The following is an 18953-nucleotide window of genomic DNA, read 5'->3' as shown; positions in this document are numbered from 1 at the left end:
TGAGAGTGAATGTCTCGTTTTTCTTTTTCCCCGCCAGAAGCATTTTTTTTAATGTGAAGTCATACACATAGCCACCTATCACACCATTGAATTGGGGCCACAAATTGCAAAAGTTTTTCTATTCCTTCGTCTTTTCGCAAATGTTTGCTACTTGGATTTCTTGAAAAGGAGAAGTCTGCAATGTTTTGTTTGCTTGGGGATTTCGGGATCATAAATAATGTATTACTGACGACAGCTGTAAAACAATGTCTTCTAAGAGCAGAATTGATGTTTTTTCATCCCCAATGGTGATAGTGAAGTATTTGATATCGCACTCAAACACCGTTTACTTGAATCCAATGATTTCGACATTCCCCTAAGGATTCCGATATTGATTACGAGTCAAAGATGCGACTTCTTTAAAATAAAGTTCAATTTCATCTATGTCATTTACCATGATCCCAGACTAATACTGTGGTTCCTTTTAGTACGTCACGCCTAAGATATCCAGTCAAAATTTTCTATATTTTTTTTTGAGAAAATTTTCCAAAAAACATAACATTTTGAGAAAATTTTTCTATAAAAAATAAAATTTTGAGAAAATTTTCTATAGAAATGAAATTTTGAGAAAATTTTCTATAGAAATAAAATTTTGAGAAAATTTTTAAAAGAAATAAAATTTTGAGAAAATTTTCTATAGAAATAAAATTTTGACAAAATTTTCAAAAGAAATAAAATTTTGAGAAAATTTTTTATAACAAAATGAAATTTTGACAACATTTTCTATAGAAAAAATTTTTTGCCAAATTTGCAATAGAAATAAAATTTTGTCAAAATTCTCTATAGAAATAAAATTTTGAAAAAATTTTCTATAGAAATAAATTTTTGCCCAATTTGCAATAGAAATAAAATTTTGACAAAATTTTCTATAGAAATAAAATTTTGACAAAATTCTCTATAGAAAAAAAAAATTAAAAAATTTGCTATAGAAATACAATTTTGACAAAATTTTCTATAGAAATAAATTTTTGCCAAATTTTCAATAGAAATAAAATTTTGACAAAATGTTCTATAGAAATAAAATTGTTTTTTGTTTTTACTTCATATTTTTCATATCGTTTCACAATTTATTTTAAATTGATTGGTGTACATTTTTTTTGTTGACTCTACCTACCATGCAAATATTGGTCCATAACGGTCTATAATTACATATGGAAACTATATAAACTGATCACCACATTTGAAATCACTGTGCATTTTAATATTTCGCCCTTAATATCTCATACCTATGTCCATATTTGAAGTTACTGCTGTGTCTCACAACTCTGGATTGCATAGAAACAGCTACAGCTGAAAACGAAGTGAGAAACATGAGGAATAACAAAAACAATGCTCCATATGTAAAGGAAGTAATAACCCAAAGAAAAACAGCTGATAGGGAACATAAATAAATGTGGGATACTGTGTGTGTGTATGTGTGTGCGAGTGGATGGAGCACAAACATATGATGGCTTAACTGAGTCTTAAAGCAAAACAACTGTTTCTGAGTGAGTTTTAGGCTTTAACTTTTATAACTTGGAAAACTAGAGAGAGAGAGAGAGAATAAAAAAAAACGTCTTTGCAAAGATAAAATACACAGCAGGGATGGAAAATTGTCTCAGAATTTTTTTCTTCAAATATAAAATATATAGAAGGGATGGGACTTAATATTAACTTTATAGAAAATTTTGTCAAAATTTTATTTCTATAGAAAATTTTATCAAAGTTGTATTAATATAGAAAATTTTGTCAAAATGTTATTTCTATAGAAAATTTTATTTCTATACAAAATTTTGTGAACATTTTTTTATAACAAATTATTTTTTTTTATAACAATAAAACAAATTTTCTCAAAATTTTATTTCTATAGAGAATTGTGTCAAAATTTTATTTTTATAGAACATTTTCTCAAAATTTTATTTCTGTAGAAAATGTTGTCAAAATTTTCTTTCTTTAGATCATTTTCTCAAAATTTTATTTCTATAGAATATTTTGTCAAAATTTTATTTCTATAGAAAATTTTGCCAAAATTTTATTTCTATAGAAAATTTTATTTAAAAAAAAAAAAAAGGTTGTCAAAATTTTATTTCCATAGAAAATTTTGTTAAATATTATTTCTACATTAAATTTTCTTAAAATTTTATTTCTGTAAAAAATTTTCTTAAAATTTTATTTCTATAAAAAATTTTGTCAAATTTTTTTGTAACAAATTAACAAATTATTTTTATACCCACCACCATCGAATCCGTCACCATTCTATAATAATAAGTTTGTCATTCCGTTTGTAACACATCGAAATATCGATTTCCGACTATATAAAGTATATATATTCTTGATCAGGGAGAAATTCTAAGACGATATAGCCATGTCCGTCTGTCTGTCTGTTGTAATCACGCTACAGTCTTCAATAATAAAGCAATCGTGCTGAAATTTCGCACAAACTCGTCTTTTGTCTGCAGGCAGGTCAAGTTCGTAGATGGGCTATATCGGTCCAAGTTTTGATATAGTCCCCATATAAACCGACCTCCCGATTTGGGGTCTTGGGCTTATAAAAACCTTAGTTTCTATCCAATTTGCCTGAAATTGGAAATCTAGAGGTATTTTAGGACCACAAAGAGGTGTTCCAAAAATGGTGAGTATCGGTCCATGTTTTGGTATAGCCCCCATATAGACCGATCTCCCGATTATATTTCTAGGGCTTCTAGAATCGGTAGTTTCTATCCAATTTGCCTGAAATTGGAAATATAGAGGTATTTTAGCACCATAAACAGGTGTGCCAAAAATGGTGACTATCGGTTGATGTTTAGGTATAGCCCCCATATCGACCGATTTCCCGATTTTACTTCTTGGGCTTCTAGAATCCGTAGTTATTATCCAATTTGGTTGAAATTTGAAATCTAGAGGTATTTTAGGACCATAAAGAGGTGTGCTAAAAATGGTGAGTATTGGTCCAGGTTTTGGTATATCCCCCATATAGACCGATCTCCCGATATGGGGTCTTGTAGAATCCGTAGTTTTTATCCAATTTGCCTGAAATTCGAAATCTAGAGGTATTTTGGAACAATAAAGAGGTGTGCCGAAAATGGTGAGTATCGGTCCATGTTTTGGTATAGCCCCCATATAGACCGATCTCCAGTTTTTACTTCTTGGGCTCTAAAATTTGTACTTTTTATCTAATTTGCCTGAAATCAGAAATCTAGAGGTATTTTAAAACCCTAAAGAGGTGTGCTGAAAATAATGAGTATCGGACCATGTTTTTATGGCCTCCATATAGACCGATCTCCAGATTTTATTCTTGGGCTTATAGAAACCATAGTTTTTATCCAACTTGCCTCAAATTGGAAATCTAGAGGTATTTTAGGACCATAAAAAGGTGTGCTGAAAATGGTGAGTATAGGTCCATGTTTTGATATAGCCATCAGATAGACCGATCTCCCGATATTACTTTTTGGGATTCTAGAAACTGTAATTGTTGTCCACTTTGCCTGAAATTAAAAATCTGGAGTTTTTTAGGAATATAAATAGGCGTGCAAGAAAAGATTTTATTTTTAGGCTTCTAGAATCCGTAGTTTTTATCTAATTTGCCTGAAATGAGAAATCCAGAGGTATTTTAGGACCTTAAATATGAGAGCCGAAAATGGCGTGTATTGGTCCATGTTTTGGTTTATCTCCCAAATAGACCGATCTCCCGATTTTACTTCTTGGGCTTTTAAAAACCATAGTTTTTATCAAATTTACATGAAATTTTAAATCTAGAAGTATTTTAGGAACATAAAGAGGTGTGCCGAAAATGGTGAATATCGATCCATGTGCACTGATAATGAAAATTGCTTGAAATTGAATTATAGTTTCCAGATTTTACTTCTGGTAATCATTTAAATAATGGGGGTAAAAATCTACAGATGTTAGATTTTAAATCAAGGCGTTATTTCGTCGTTTTCTTGCACACTTGCACACTATGTTTATGATTCCTCTAAAACTCAAACAAATATGGTTCTTATAAATCCAGAATCTGATCTAGTCTTCATAGATAAATTCTTTGAATTTATCTTCGGGAAGTGTACTGGTTGAACTGATCTGCTTGTCATCAAATCCCCCTGACATTTTCACAGGAAATTATAATATTAGATTCATGGTGGTGGGTATTTAAGATTCGGCCCGGCCGAACTTACTGCTTTATATACTTGTTTTATAACAATATAACAAATGTTCTCAAAATTTTATTTCAATAGAAAATTTTGTCAAAATTTTATTTTTATAGATCATTTTGTCAAAATTTTATTTCTATAAAAAATTTTATTTCTATAGAAAAATTTTTCAAAATTTTATTTCTATAGAAAATTTTGTCAAAATTTTATTTTTATAGAAAATTTTGTCAAAATTTAATTCTTAGAAAAGGTTTCCAAAATTTTAGTTCTATAGAAAATTTTATTTCTATAGGAAAATTACTCATCATTTAATTCTATAGAAAATTTTCTAAAAAAATGTATTTTGTCAAAATTGTATCTTTATAAAAAAATATTGTCACATTTTGTTATAACAAATTTACAAATTAATTTTTTTTTAAACAATATAACAAATTTTATCAAAATTTTATGTATATAGAAAATTTTCTCAAAATTTTAGTTCTATACAAAATTTTGTCAAAAAAAAAGTTTTGTTTGTTTTGTGTTTCTATAGAAAATTTTATAAAATTTGCTGTCTATAGAAAATTTTGTCAAAATTGTATTTCTTTAGAAAATTTTATCCTTCCGCTCACTAACATAAAACGCTTAAGAGTTAAATTCATTTACAATTTTAGTGACACCTTGAATGTGAAGAGTTTAATAACGCTCTCGATTTTAATAATGCTCATGTTTTCAGACACATCGCTAAGGCAAATTACTCAAAAAATTGTTTGTGAGTCACGGTATTTTTCGTGAGTCACCACATTTTCGTGCGAGAGTGTGCGTGAGTACAAATTTTCGTTTCGTGAGTGTGCGTGAGCGTGTGTCCTATCAAACAATATCGTGCGTGAGTGTGCGTGAGTAAGATTTCTCCGTCGTGAGTGTGCGTGAGTAAACTATTACTCACGTGCACATCCCTACTTATAAGCATAGTTTACAAGAGCCTCTCTCTTATGGTATTGCCATGCGCTGCGTGTGACAATAGACCGTAAAATGAAATGAGTGAAGAACATTTCTTGCAACCACTCATTGAGCATTGAGGAGTATAACCAAGTATTAAATGTATAAATCCCCTGCATAGCAACCGGCCGGAATAGTAGCTTTTTAGCATTGCAGGCAGGCTGGCAAACGCGAGGTTAGCAATAACGGACGACGAGAGTAAAATATATTAGGACTCAAGGCAAAAAGAAAAGGCCTTATAACTACGAATGTTCGTTTCTTTGCGAAAACATGTCATGATTATTCTTTTTGTAATAGCCCAGAATTGTGATGTGATAGACAAAATAGAAATCAAATCGTTTAATATTCGTCTCTTCAATTAAGTTTTCAAAGACATAAGGTTGTGAGTGTGAATTCGTTGTAGGACATTTGAATAAATGTTGGCCCCAAAAAGTGCTTCGAATTCCAGGTTCAAAAAATTGTTAATTTTTTTTCTGTTAAAAGCCTTAAAATGCCAACAATCAGAAACGCATAAAATAATCGATTGAATGAAATGTGTGATAAATTAAGATTGAGTGAGTGTTTCAGTTATTCAACAATGCCTCAGAAATAACTAAAGAAGTGAACAAATTTCTCAACATTCTCTGAGATTACCGATTTCCTATACGTACACACGCACATACCCCCATAACAATCCTTACATGGTTTCCATACAGTTTTTGTATTTATAGTGACAATTGAGAGACGATTGTTGCACAATGTTTGCTACATAGCAGGGCCGATTGCAACCGACATTTACAATTGAAGTCTGGCCTTAGCAACAAAGTTGAAGAATTAATTCTCACTGGCACACACGCACCTTACAGAGTTAGTAACAACAACAGCTTTCAACTGAGAACCAAATGGAACATTCGCAACCGAAATACTCACATGCATACCCCGCCCCTCATGCCATAGCCCTTAAGACCATATGCCACATTCTGTCATTTGGTCGTCATTGAATTCGATGTGCAATTATTTCCCCCCATCACGATTTCGTTTTGTTTCCCAAGCTTTCATTCACAATGTCTTCTTCTTCTTTTGCTTTCTTTGAGGCCCAGGAAAGTGTGTTGGAGAAAAAGGCAAGAAAATGGAAAATTTTCACGCGTGATTGTCTACAGTTAAACTAAACCGCAATCGACTATTATTTATTGTTGTTGCCAAGACATTTTCGCAAGCGGCTCGGCTCTTAAGTCAACTTCTTTTTTTAACTTTTTAGAAAATACCGCGATGCACAGTAGGATGAAATAAAATAAAGAAGATAAATTAAAGAAACAAAATTTGCAATTCTTAGCATTTTTTAAGTGAAATTTATTTATTTATTGAATTATTTAATATTAATACAACAAACTCATTATCTTAAATATTACAGTCTTCCAACTACAATGTTATCATAATAAAGGGTGATTTTTGAAATAAAAAAATCAAAAAATGCTTGAAATCTTTCATTCATAATTAAGACCAAACTAAAGTAGTTTGACAGTGAAATAAAACAGGTAATGTGCGTTAGCTGTTTAATCCAGAGTTTCGAAAAAGATAATAGCTAAAAAATCACCTTTTATATATTTTATTGAAATATAAATTAAAATAATTTATAAAAACCTACACGCAAAGAAAAAAACGTTTGGAAAACGTGTACCGAAAACGTTTTTCTTTTGTTAGAGTTTTTTGAATTGCTTCGAAAAGTATACTCTTTTATCACCAAAAAAATTCGTTTGTTACAAGATTTTTATTTTTTCAGTAAAAAAAGTTATTTTTGAACCAACAACACAGTCCATTTCGTTTATATCAAACACTGTTCTTTTCTAAATTTAGGTCTTTAATAAGACACATTTTACAGTTCATAGTAAAAATTTAATATAAAGGGTGATTTGTTAAAAGCTTGATAACTTTTTAAAAAAAAAAAAACGCATAAAATTTGCAAAATCTCATCGGTTCTTTATTTGAAACGTTAGATTGGTCCATGACATTTACTTTTTGAAGATAATTTCATTTAAATGTTGACCGCGGCTGCGTCTTAGGTGGTCCATTCGGAAAGTCCAATTTTGGGCAACTTTTTCGAGCATTTCGGCCGGAATAGCCCGAATTTCTTCGGAAATGTTGTCTTCCAAAGCTGGAATAGTTGCTGGCTTATTTCTGTAGACTTTAGACTTGACGTAGCCCCACAAAAAATAGTCTAAAGGCGTCAAATCGCATGATCTTGGTGGCCAACTTACCGGTCCATTTCTTGAGATGAATTGTTCTCCGAAGTTTTCCCTCAAAATGGCCATAGAATCGCGAGCTGTGTGGCATGTAGCGCCATCTTGTTGAAACCACATGTCAACCAAGTTCAGTTCTTCCATTTTTGGCAACAAAAAGTTTGTTAGCATCGAACGATAGCGATCGCCATTCACCGTAACGTTGCGTCCAACAGCATCTTTGAAAAAATACGGTCCAATGATTCCACCAGCGTACAAACCACACCAAACAGTGCATTTTTCGGGATGCATGGGCAGTTATTGAACGGCTTCTGGTTGCTCTTCACTCCAAATGCGGCAATTTTGCTTATTTACGTAGCCATTCAACCAGAAATGAGCCTCATCGCTGAACAAAATTTGTCGATAAAAAAGCGGATTTTCTGCCAACTTTTCTAGGGCCCATTCACTGAAAATTCGACGTTGTGGCTCGTTAGTAAGTCTATTCATGATGAAATGTCAAAGCATACTGAGCATCTTTCTCTTTGACACCATGTCTGAAATCCCACGTGATCTGTCAAATACTAATGCATGAAAATCCTAACCTCAAAAGAATCACCCTTTAGTAGAATGTAATGTTGAAAATTTTTTCGGAATCTTCCGATCATATCTGGAATATATGTAAAAAAAAAAAAAAAAAAAAAAAAAAAAAAAAAAAAACTTTGGTCGAAGCAGGGATCGAACCCACGACCCTTGCCATGCAAGTCAGACGTGCAACCACTGCTCCACGGTGCCCAACTAAATGTATTTTTCTGTTAAATAAACTTTGTTTAATCGGCTGGTGGGCGCCGCAAGCTATGCTATATAAATATAACTTAGTTATATGGGTAATTGTCTATTGATGACAATAACGGCTACATGGCTCAGTGGATAGTGTGTTGGCTTACAAATTGCATGGTCCGCGGTTCGATTCTCCGTCCAGGCGAAAGGTAAAAAAAAATTAAAAATTTATAAAATCGTATAATTTCTTCTACATTGTTTGTGTTACAGAAAAAGGTGCTAAGAACTAAAAAACTTCGTGGACGTGGGAAAGATGTGAGGGAAAATGCAATTAGCCAGAAAAAAAATTTTTTGAGTTAGTCTTTATGAAATTGTTTTTACATCCTGGAAAAGAATAAACGTTTATCACAAAAAAATAGACTTTTCTTCCAAATACACTTCCTTTCAACGAAAAGCAAATGAGAAACGAACTTTGTTTGTCTAAAATTTCGTTTGGGAGGAAAGAATTATTTTTTTGCGTGTAGTCAAGCTTAACAAAATCTGAATAAAACAAAATGTTATTTCTATAGAAAATTGTGTCAAAATTTTATTTATATAGAAATTTTGGTAAAATTTTATGTCTATAGAAAATTTTGTCAAAATTGTATTTCTTTAGAAAATTTTGTGAACATTTTATTTCTATAGGAAATTTTGTCAAAATTTTATTTCTATAGAAAATTTTGTCAAAATTTTATGTCTATAGAAAATTTTGTAAAATTTTATGTCTATACAAAATTATTTCAAAATTTTATTTCTCTAGAAAATGTTGTCAAAATCTTATTTCTATAGAAAATTTTGTTAATTTTTTTTCGATAGAAAATTTTGTCAAAATTTTATTTCTATATAATATTTTGTCAAAATTTTATTTCTATAGAAAATTTTGTCAAAATTTTATTTCTATAGAAAATTTTGTTATTTTTTTCGATAGAAAATTTTGTCAAAATTTTATTTCAATAGAAAATATTGTCAAAATTTTATTTCTATAGAAGATTTTGTCAAAATTTTATTTCTATAGAAAATATTGTCAAAATTTTATTTCTATAGAAAATTTTGTTAATTTTTTTTCGATAAAAAAATTTGTCAAAATTTTATTTTTATATAAAATCTTGTCAAAATTTTATTTCTATAAAAAATTTTGTTAATTTTTTTCGATAGAAAATTTTATTTCTATATAAAATTTTGTCAAAATTTTATTTCTATAGAAGATTTTGTCAAAATTTTATTTCTATAGAATTTTGTCAAAATTTTATTTCTATAGAAAATTTTGTCAAAATTTTATTTCTATAGAAAATTTTGTCAAAATTTTATTTCTATAGAAAGTTTTGTCAAAATTTTATTTCTATAGAAGATTTTGTCAAAATTTTATTTCTATAGAAGATTTTGTCAAAATTTTATTTCTATAGAAAATACAGTCGAAGCTCTGTTTAACGAATACCCCATTTAGCGAAAACCCGATTTAACGAACGACCAAATTTTTAACATTGAGTATTCTAAATAACGAACGGTTGAACAAAATTTACGTTCCATTTAACGAAAATGCTTCTAATCTTAAGAAAATAAACAAAAAAATCAGAAATTTTGACGACTGGTTTGAGTCCTTCGGAAAAGTCCACAAAATACAGCATTCCCAAGATGTTTAGATCGAATCAGCTCCGCTACGGGAAATCGATCTACCCCAGATCCGGCACAGGACCAGAACCAGAAGGGAACGACCACTGTAACACAGTTTGTCATTGACGAGGTAAATTTAGACTGCAAGATACGGCTTGAACTCATTTCGAAGAAGATGACATGAATTTAGTAGGACTATACATTTTCTGGGACAAACTGTTAGGATCCATTTTTAGCCCAATTCTAATCGCATCAGAAAGGAAAAACTTTTTGAATCTGGTTTAAGTCCTTCGGAAACGTCCACAAAATACAGCATTCCCAAGATGTTTAGATCGAATCAGCTCCGCTACGGGAAATCGATCTACCCCAGATCCGGCACAGGACCAGAACCAGAAGGGAACGACCACTGTAACACAGTTTGCCATTGACGAGGTAAATTTACACTGCAAGATACGGCTTGAAATCATTTCGAAGAAGATGACCTGAATTTAGTAGGACTATACATTTTCTGGGACAAACTGTTAGGATCCATTTTTTAGCCCAATTCTAATCGCATCAGAAAGGAAAAACTTTTTGAATTTGTTGATCTAATAAGATTTTAAAATCAGGGGAGTATAGAAATCAATAAATTATATGACATTTTAAAAAAATGTCACAAACTGGAGCACTGTTACTAGTCCTGTGATAAGTCCGTCAGTGGCAGTATGCACCAAGTTTCCGTTGGATCGCTATTTGGATCCTAAGTAAGGAGCTACTCAGTCTATTGTGATACCACAGGTGGTGAACTTCTCTCTTATTAATGAGAGCTACGCGATTCTATATTTAGCTCAATGACAAGGAACCTCGTTCTCTTAGCAGAAGAAAAACTATGAAATACACAGGAATGTCAGTATCATTACTGAGAGGGATAAACTACCGTTGAAAAACTTGTTTAGTGCTCGATCGAAACGCAGTGTTGCCAACTCCCCAAGGCCAAAAAGCACCAAAAATATATTATAAATTCTAACATACCACCTTCCACCACAAAATCGAAAATTAAACGCTCTACTAAAAAAAAAACTTCCGAAGATGTATTATACAACTTTTGTGAATTGAATTTTAAGAAGTTAACGTGGATATTAAGATCGAGTTTAGCTGCTAAAATTACCATTTTTCATAATTACTTTTCTTAAGTAATTCATTTTAAGGAATACAAACTTTGTGAAAATTTGCTTTTGGCTATTCCCCATCAAGTTCTAATAAAATTTGCAGCAAATATGCATAATTTTATGCCTTGTTTATTGATATAGTTTTCACATTAGCGGCAAAACTCGAACTTAGTACTCACCATTATGAACCGCTATTCAAGTTTACACTTTGATCAGTTTTAATGCTTTCGTCCAATTCATTTTGATCAGTTGTGCGTGCTTTTCTGAATCTAATACAAACGTTTTTAATGACATCTTTACCAAATTCAAAAATTCGACACTCATCGCTCGACTTTCCTACAGAATACCCTAAATAACTATATTAATTAAAAAATAATCAATACCAACTTCATAACAATCAAATTCTATATTTGGCAATAAATTTGAGTTTTTTTCGGCTCTTGAAAGTCTAATCAAAATTTTTGTATCAATTAAACTTAATACTGTTCAAAATAAAAAAACACCAAAAGCACTAAATGAAAATGAAAATGAAAAGGCACCAAAAAGGTAATTTGGTGCTTTTTAGAAATCAAAAAGCACTAAATTTGGTGCTAAAAGCACCAAATTGGCAACACTCTCGAAACGGGAATCTAGCGTTGAGAGTACATATATGCCGAACAGGAATCAGTGAACAATGGTGTATGTAGGACGTGTTAGGATGTTACTATGAACTCTAGATATGCTTGGCCTAGCTTGAAACCGGGCACACATCAAGGCGTATATTGACATGGGTGTATATAACCCCTTATAAGACAGCGAAACTTGCATCGTATTTTCAACCTATCCTAGACATATCAAATTCAACAGTTTATTTTAAGTGCCTCTGTAGTACTTTAATTTTGCCAAATACTTATGCATTGTTTCTCTCATATGGTAAAAAACTACGATTTTCAATAACATTTTAAATTCCCGTTCGATTTAACGAATTTTTCTAAATAACGAAAGGGCCTGACAATATATCGTTCGTAAAATCGAGCTTCGACTGTATTGTCAAAATTTTATTTCTATAGAAAATTTTGTCAACATTTTATGTCTATCGAAAATATTTCAAAATTTTATTTCTATAAAAAATCTTGTCAAAATTTTATTTCTATAGAAAATTTTGTCAAAATTTTATTTCTATCGAACAACATAGAAATAAATATCGAACATTTTGCAAAAATTTATTTCTTCAGACAGTTTTGTCAAAATTTTATTTCTATAGAATATTTTGTCAAATTTTATTTCTATAGAAAATTTTGCAAAATTTTATGTATATCGAAAATTATTTCAAAATTTTATTTCTAAGAAAATTTTGTTAAAATTGTTTTCTTTTGGAAAATTTGGGAAAAGTACTTTTTTGGTAATTTCTTAAAAATTGTAGTTTCTATCCCTGGCATAGACATACATGACAGTACTGCTTCTCGCCGGTTTGCGTTCTCTGGTACTCACCTCTATCCAAAAATTACTTTCATTACACAAAATCTTTTGATTAGGTTTCATATAGAATTATACTTCGGCCGATTGACATTATGTATGCCATTGCATTGCCTGGACCTATGCTTAATTACTCATTTCCTATATTTCACGTGAATGCATGAAGTCGGCTAATCTATGTGTGTATGTGTGCGTGCGTAAGTGAGGGTTGTATTGTAGGCTTTTTTGATTTTGTATTATTAATACATTATCTCCAAATATTTTAAATAACAAATGAGCATCTTTGATGATATAGAAGAGAACAAGGAGGGAGTATAAATGAAACAAGCAGTGAGTAGAGCGAGTGGAGAAATGAGTTTATAAGCCCTTTAAGTTAAACAAAAAAAAAAACATTGTGATTAAAAACAAAAACAAATAACTTTTTACAAGTATTATAAATTAATAATACATTGCAAATTTGATCTTGTCCAATGAAAGACAAATCCCAAATAAACCTAATTTATTTTCGATTACAACAACATTCTATATCTTAATTCTTCCCTCTCTCCAACACAACAAACCAACATAATTGGGCTCTTGTTGTAGCAGCATAAAAAATAACCGCCAAGACGTTACCACCAAGTCCTTCACCCGAAACTGCTGTGGAAGCAACTGCAATAGATGATCAATGCAATCATAGCGTTAGCATTAACAATATCGACACATCTATCATACAAAATTGTCGACGACGGCATCATTCCTATCATTGTCAACATTATAATAACCAGCAATACACCACTTCATTCACATCAACGCCAACATTGCCGCCGCCGACGTCGACGCAATCATTGCAATCTTCTCCACAACGAAGAACTTTATCATCATCACCGCCACTATTATCAACACATTCAACGTCAGATATTGAACAAGCAAGAGATTCATATCTATCAACATCGGCTCCTCCGACATCGCGTAACGTTTTGATCGGTTTGGATAATTTATTCTCATCGCTTCTCATGAAAATGGAAGTTTTGACCGTACAAAATCATCATATACAAAAGCAATTTCGCGTTCTTGGATCAACGAAAGCTAAGAAAGGTAAGTGCTAAACTTGAAATACAAATGCTTGCATTTCATCAAATTTCTTAATGTTCAAAAAACAGAACCCCAAAAGCAAAATTCAAGATATTAGCAAACAATTCTCAATAGTCGACTCAGAATTGATATGATCTAGCACTTGGTGTCCGTCCGTCAGTCACTATACATAAATATGTATTAGAGGTGTGGACGTGAGTAATAGTTTACTCACGCTCACGCACACTCACGAAAAGAAAATTTGTACTCACGCACGAAAACGTCGTGACTCAAGAAAAATACCGTGACCTACGAAAAATATCGTGACTCACGAATAATTTTATGATTAATTTACCTTACCGAAGTGTGTGAAAACATGAGCATTATTACATACCATATCTTTTGACTAAATAAAATTACAACCTATACTTTGGAGCCACCGTGATGCAATTGTTAGCATGTCCGCCTCGCATATGCAAGGTCCAGCTTCGACCGAACACCAAAAAAGTTTTTCAGCGGTGGATTATCCCACCCACCTAGTGACATTGCTGAGTGTTTCTAAGCTTCTCTAAGTGGTTTCACTGCAATGTAGAACGCCGTTCGGACTCGGCTATAAAAAGGAGGTCCCTTGTCATTGAGCTTAACATGGAATCGGACATCGGAATCTGTGACAAGAGAGAAGATCACCACTGTGGTATCACAATGGAGTGAATAGTCTAAGTGAGCCTGATACCTACCACTATACCTAACCTGACACTATACCTAACCTAACCTAGACTTTGATCACAGAAATGTTTTCAGACAGACATGGCTACATCGACTCAGAGGCAAGGTTGGCACAGTTGGTAGAATCCTTCCAAAAATGGTAGATATTTTATTGTTTGATAGATTGGTAGAATACTTGAATACGACTAAGAGGCACTTCATAAATTTTCTATAGAAATAAAATTTTGACAAAATTTTTTTATAGAAACAAAATTTTGGCAACATTTTCTTTAGAAATAACATTTTCACAAAATTTTCTGTAGAAATAACATTTCGACAAAGTTTTTCTACAGAAATAACATTTCGACAAAATTTTTCTACAGAAATAATATTTTGACCAAATTTTCTATAGACGCAAAACTTTGACATAATTTTCTATAGACGCAAAATTTTGATTCAATATTCTATAGAAATAAAATTTAGACAAAATTTTCCATAGAAATAAAATTTTGACAAAATTTTCTACAGGAATAAATGTTGACAAACTTTTCGATAGAAATTAAATTTTGACAAAATTTTTTATGGAAATAAAATTTTGACAAATATTTTTATGGAAATAAAATTTTGAAAAAATTTTTATAGACATAAAATTTTGACAAAATTGTCTATAGAAATAAAATGTTGACAAAATTTGTTATAGAAATAAAATTTTGATAATATTTTTTATGGAAATAAAATTTGGACAAAATTTTGTATAGAAATAAATGTTGATAATTTTCTATAGAAATAAAATATAGAAAATGTTTTTTATGGAAATAAAAATTTGAAAAGTTTTTTACAAAATGTTCTATAGAAATAAACATGTGACAAAATTTTCTATACACCGAAAAAAAGTGAACTATTTTATTGGAAGAATCAACTACCTCGCACGAAAATTGAACTAATTTTGCTCCACATTTTGAGATTTCCACAAAGCCTTGTTAAAACCAGGAAATTTTAATGCCCTGTTGTACTTTTTGTAGAAAAATTTGCAGTTCACGAAATTACATCTTCTCATAGAAGAAAAAATTAACTAAAAGTAAAGAAGAAAATAATTGGCGCCAAATCATGGCCAAATTCATTCTTACTATTTTTGGGAATCGTAGGAAACTCTTCTTTTGCTTTAGTTCATATTGAACTTACGTATGTGTACGGTCATTGAACTTTATACCCACGTTGAGTTCATAAAATTTTTGAGACATACTTAAAAAAAGTAAGATTTCATTATGCTGTGGAAAATTTCGATAAAAATAATACAATTTAACTACTAGAAAATAATTTTTTTCCAATAAAAACACGTTAAATTTAGAGTTAGTTTAACTACGGAAATTTTTTTCTGTGTAGAAATAAAATGTTGACAAATTTTTCTATAGAAATAACATTTTGAAAAAATTTCCTCTAGATATAAAATTTACACAATATTTTTATGGGAATAAAATTTTGGCAAAATTTTCAATAGAAATAAAATTTTGACAAAATTTTTTATAGAAATAAAATGTTGACAAAATTTTTTATAGAAATAAAATTTGAACAAAATTTTTTATAGAAATAAAATTTTGGTAGATTATTTTTGGCTCGAGTGGCAACCGTGTTCAGAGGCCAGCCCTGAACATTATTACCAATTAGGCACCATGTTCCACAAAATATAATTTACGTTACAACATATTTGTATTTACTACATTTCAACTTGGAAGCCATAGCAGATTTAAATTTCGTTGGTAGACGACAGTCATTAGTCTTTCCCCCCCAGCTAAGCCAGTATTGTGGCATTTTTCGTAGCGAGAAAAAGAGGCAAAGAATTACACAACTTCCTTTTTAATCCTGTCATTGTAGACGGTGGGACATGCTATTCATATAAAACGACAACAAGGCAACAAAGTCGGAAAGTAATCATTTCATGCAAAAATATAAAAATAAATAAACTTTTTTTTTGGAAAGATGGTAAAACCAACATCCAGTTAGAGTTGTTGTTATATTTGGGAGTTTCCTGGCAAATGGGGGAAAAATGTCCATTACTTAATTTGTGGGTTTTGTATTGCGATTCAAGTGAACTACTAAGTCAATTTAATTTTGCTAGAAGTAAAATAACAACAACAAGAACAGCAAAACCATGTTGGTAAATTTTGCTGCAAGTAAAACAACAGCAAAACCAAATAACAAGAATTCTTGAGAATCTATACGATAGAGATTTCAAACCCCTTCAAAAAAATAGAAAATATTTGTTACACAAACAAAAGTCATTTTATTTCTTTAAAAAATTTTGTCAAAACTTTATTTCTGTAAAAAATTTTGTTAAAAACTTATTTCTATAGAAAATTTTGTTAAAAATTTATTTCTAAAGAAAATTTTGTCAAAATTTCATTTCTATAGAAAATTTTGTCATAAAATTTTGAAAAATTTAGGAAATTTTGTCAAAATTTTATTTCTATAGAAAATTTTATCAACATTTTATTTCTATAGAAAATTTGGTCATAATTTTATTTCTATAGAAAATTGTGTCAAAATTCCATGTTTATAGACGATTTTGTAAAAAATTTGTTTCTGTAGAAAATTTTGTCGAAACTTTATTTCTATAGAAAATTGTGTCAAAATTTCTTTTTTATAGACGATTTTGTAAAAAATTTGTTTCTGTAGAAAATTTTGTCAATACTTTATTTCTATAGAAAATTTTTGCAAAATTTTATTTCTATAGAAAATTTTTGCAAAATGTTATTTCTAAAGAAAATGTTGTTAAAATTTTATTTCTACAGAAAAATTTTTCAAGTTTTTATTTCTATACAAAAATTTGTCAAAATTTTATTTTTGTAGAAGAGTTTGTAAAGATTTTATTTCTATACAAAATTTTGCCAAGACTTTATTTCTATAGAAAATTTTGTCAAAATTTTATTTCTATGGAAAATTTTGTCAAAATTTTATTTCTATGGAAAATTTATTTCTATAGAAATTTTTTTGAAAAATTTATTTCTGTAGAAAATTTTGTCAAAATTTTATTTCTATAGAAAATGTTATCAAAATTTTATTTCTATAGAAAATTATGTCAAACTTTTTTTGTATAGAAAATTTTGTCAAAATTTTATTTGTATAGAAAATGTTGTCAACATTTTATATCTATAGAAAATTTTGTGAAAATTTTATTTCTATAGAAAATTTTGTCAAAATTTTATTTCTATATCAAATTTTGTCAAAATTTTATTTCTATAGAAAATTTTGTCAAATTTTTATTTCTATAGAAAATTTTGTCAAAATTTTATTTCTTTAGAAAATTTTGTCAAAATTTTATTTCTATAGAACATTTGGTCATAATTGTATTTCTATAGAAAATTTTGATAATATTTTATTTCTATAGAAAAATTTGTCAAAATTTTAATTGCATAGAAAATTTTGTCAAAATTTTATTTCTATAGAAAAATTTGTCAAAATTTTATTTTTATAGAAAATTTGGTCAACATTTTATTTCTAAGACAATTTTTTTAAAATTTTATTTCTATAGAAAATTTTGTTAGAATTTTATTTCTATAGAAAATTTTGTTAGAATTCTATATCTATAGAAAATTTTGTCAAAATTTTATTTCTATAGAAAATTTTGTTAGAATTTTATTTCTATAGAAAATTTTGTCAAAATTTTATTTGTATAGAAAATTTTGTCAAAATTTTATATCTATAGAAAATTTTGTCAAAATTTTATTTCTATAGAAAATTTTGTCAAAATTTTATTTCTATAGAACATTTGGTCATAATTTTATTTCTATAGAAAATTGTGTCAAAATTTCATTTTTATAGACGATTTTGTAAAAGATTTGTTCCTGTAGAAAATTTTGTCAAAACTTTATTTCTATGGAAAATTTTTGCAAAATTTTATTTCTATAGAAAAATTTTGCAAAATTTTATTTCTATAGAAAATTTTTGCAAAATTTTATTTCTAAAGAAAATTTTGTTCCAACCATCTTGCAGTCTATAGGGCTTTGCCCAAATAAATTTGACAAGCATACTTTTCCGCTGTTGGTTAAGCTACACTTGTAGTTTAGTCAATGCATGGTCAATGCTGAGATAAAAAAAACAACAATAACGATTGAAGAGAAGTCAACAATAACAAGCAAAACGAATGAAGATAGGGGAAGCACGCTCAAAAACAAACCCAGCCAAATACATTCAAATCGATGATTTGAGTTTGGCAAAGGAAAAGAGATATGCTGGAAAATTTGTTTAGGCAGTAGCCGACTATCAAACCCTTTTTCGGGAGGTTCAAGTGTAGTTCACTTTGGGTTGAGTGAATTACCCGAATTTATTCTGATAATTAGTTGATAGTTTTGCTGCAAGTAGAGGATGCTGATGAGGAATGTGGTAATTCCGAAACAGCTGTACATCCAACCATCTTGCAGTCTATAGGGCTTTGCCCAAATAAATTTGACAAGCATACTTTTCCTCTGTTGGTTAAGCTACACTTGTAGTTTAGTCAATGCATGGTCAATGCTGAGATCAAAAAAAAAAAACAACAAAATTTTATTTCGATAGAAAATTTTGTCAAAACTTTATTTGTATAGAAAATTTTGTCAAAATTTTATTTCTATAGAAAATTTGGTCAAAATTTTATTTCTATAGAAAATTTTGTCAAAATTTTATTTCTATAGAAAATTTTTGAAAAATCTTATTTCTAAAGAAAATTTTGTTAAAATTTTATTTCTATAGAAAATTTGGTTATAATTTTATTTCTATAGAAAATTTTGTCAAAATTTTATTTCTATAGAAAATGTTGTTAAAATTTTATTTCTAAGACAATTTTTTCAAAA

At 29.5% G+C, this 18953-nt stretch overlaps 1 protein-coding gene across 4 annotated transcripts in view; it reads left to right on the top strand.

Annotated features, from left to right (window-relative positions):
- The window catches only part of LOC142236996 (uncharacterized), a 41951-nt gene that overhangs the window by 10969 nt on the left and 12029 nt on the right, over positions 1 to 18953 (top strand). Inside the window, exons 1-2 of one of the 4 annotated variants that reach the window (XM_075308281.1) lie at positions 5257 to 5319; positions 12958 to 13446. In XM_075308281.1, the coding sequence (XP_075164396.1) occupies positions 13365 to 13446 (82 nt within the window). In that variant the 5' untranslated portion in view covers positions 5257 to 5319; positions 12958 to 13364. Of the gene's footprint in view, positions 1 to 5256; positions 5320 to 5352; positions 5699 to 12954; positions 13447 to 18953 lie in introns of those variants that run through there. The other 3 variants (XM_075308283.1, XM_075308285.1, XM_075308284.1) reach the window with 3 other exon arrangements.

This window comes from Haematobia irritans, chromosome 4 (genome assembly GCF_050003625.1).
Source record: "Haematobia irritans isolate KBUSLIRL chromosome 4, ASM5000362v1, whole genome shotgun sequence".
Taxonomy (NCBI): domain Eukaryota; kingdom Metazoa; phylum Arthropoda; class Insecta; order Diptera; family Muscidae; genus Haematobia; species Haematobia irritans.
The sequence above is the reverse complement of the archived record's forward strand: the minus strand, read 5'-3'. Positions and strand labels throughout refer to the sequence as shown.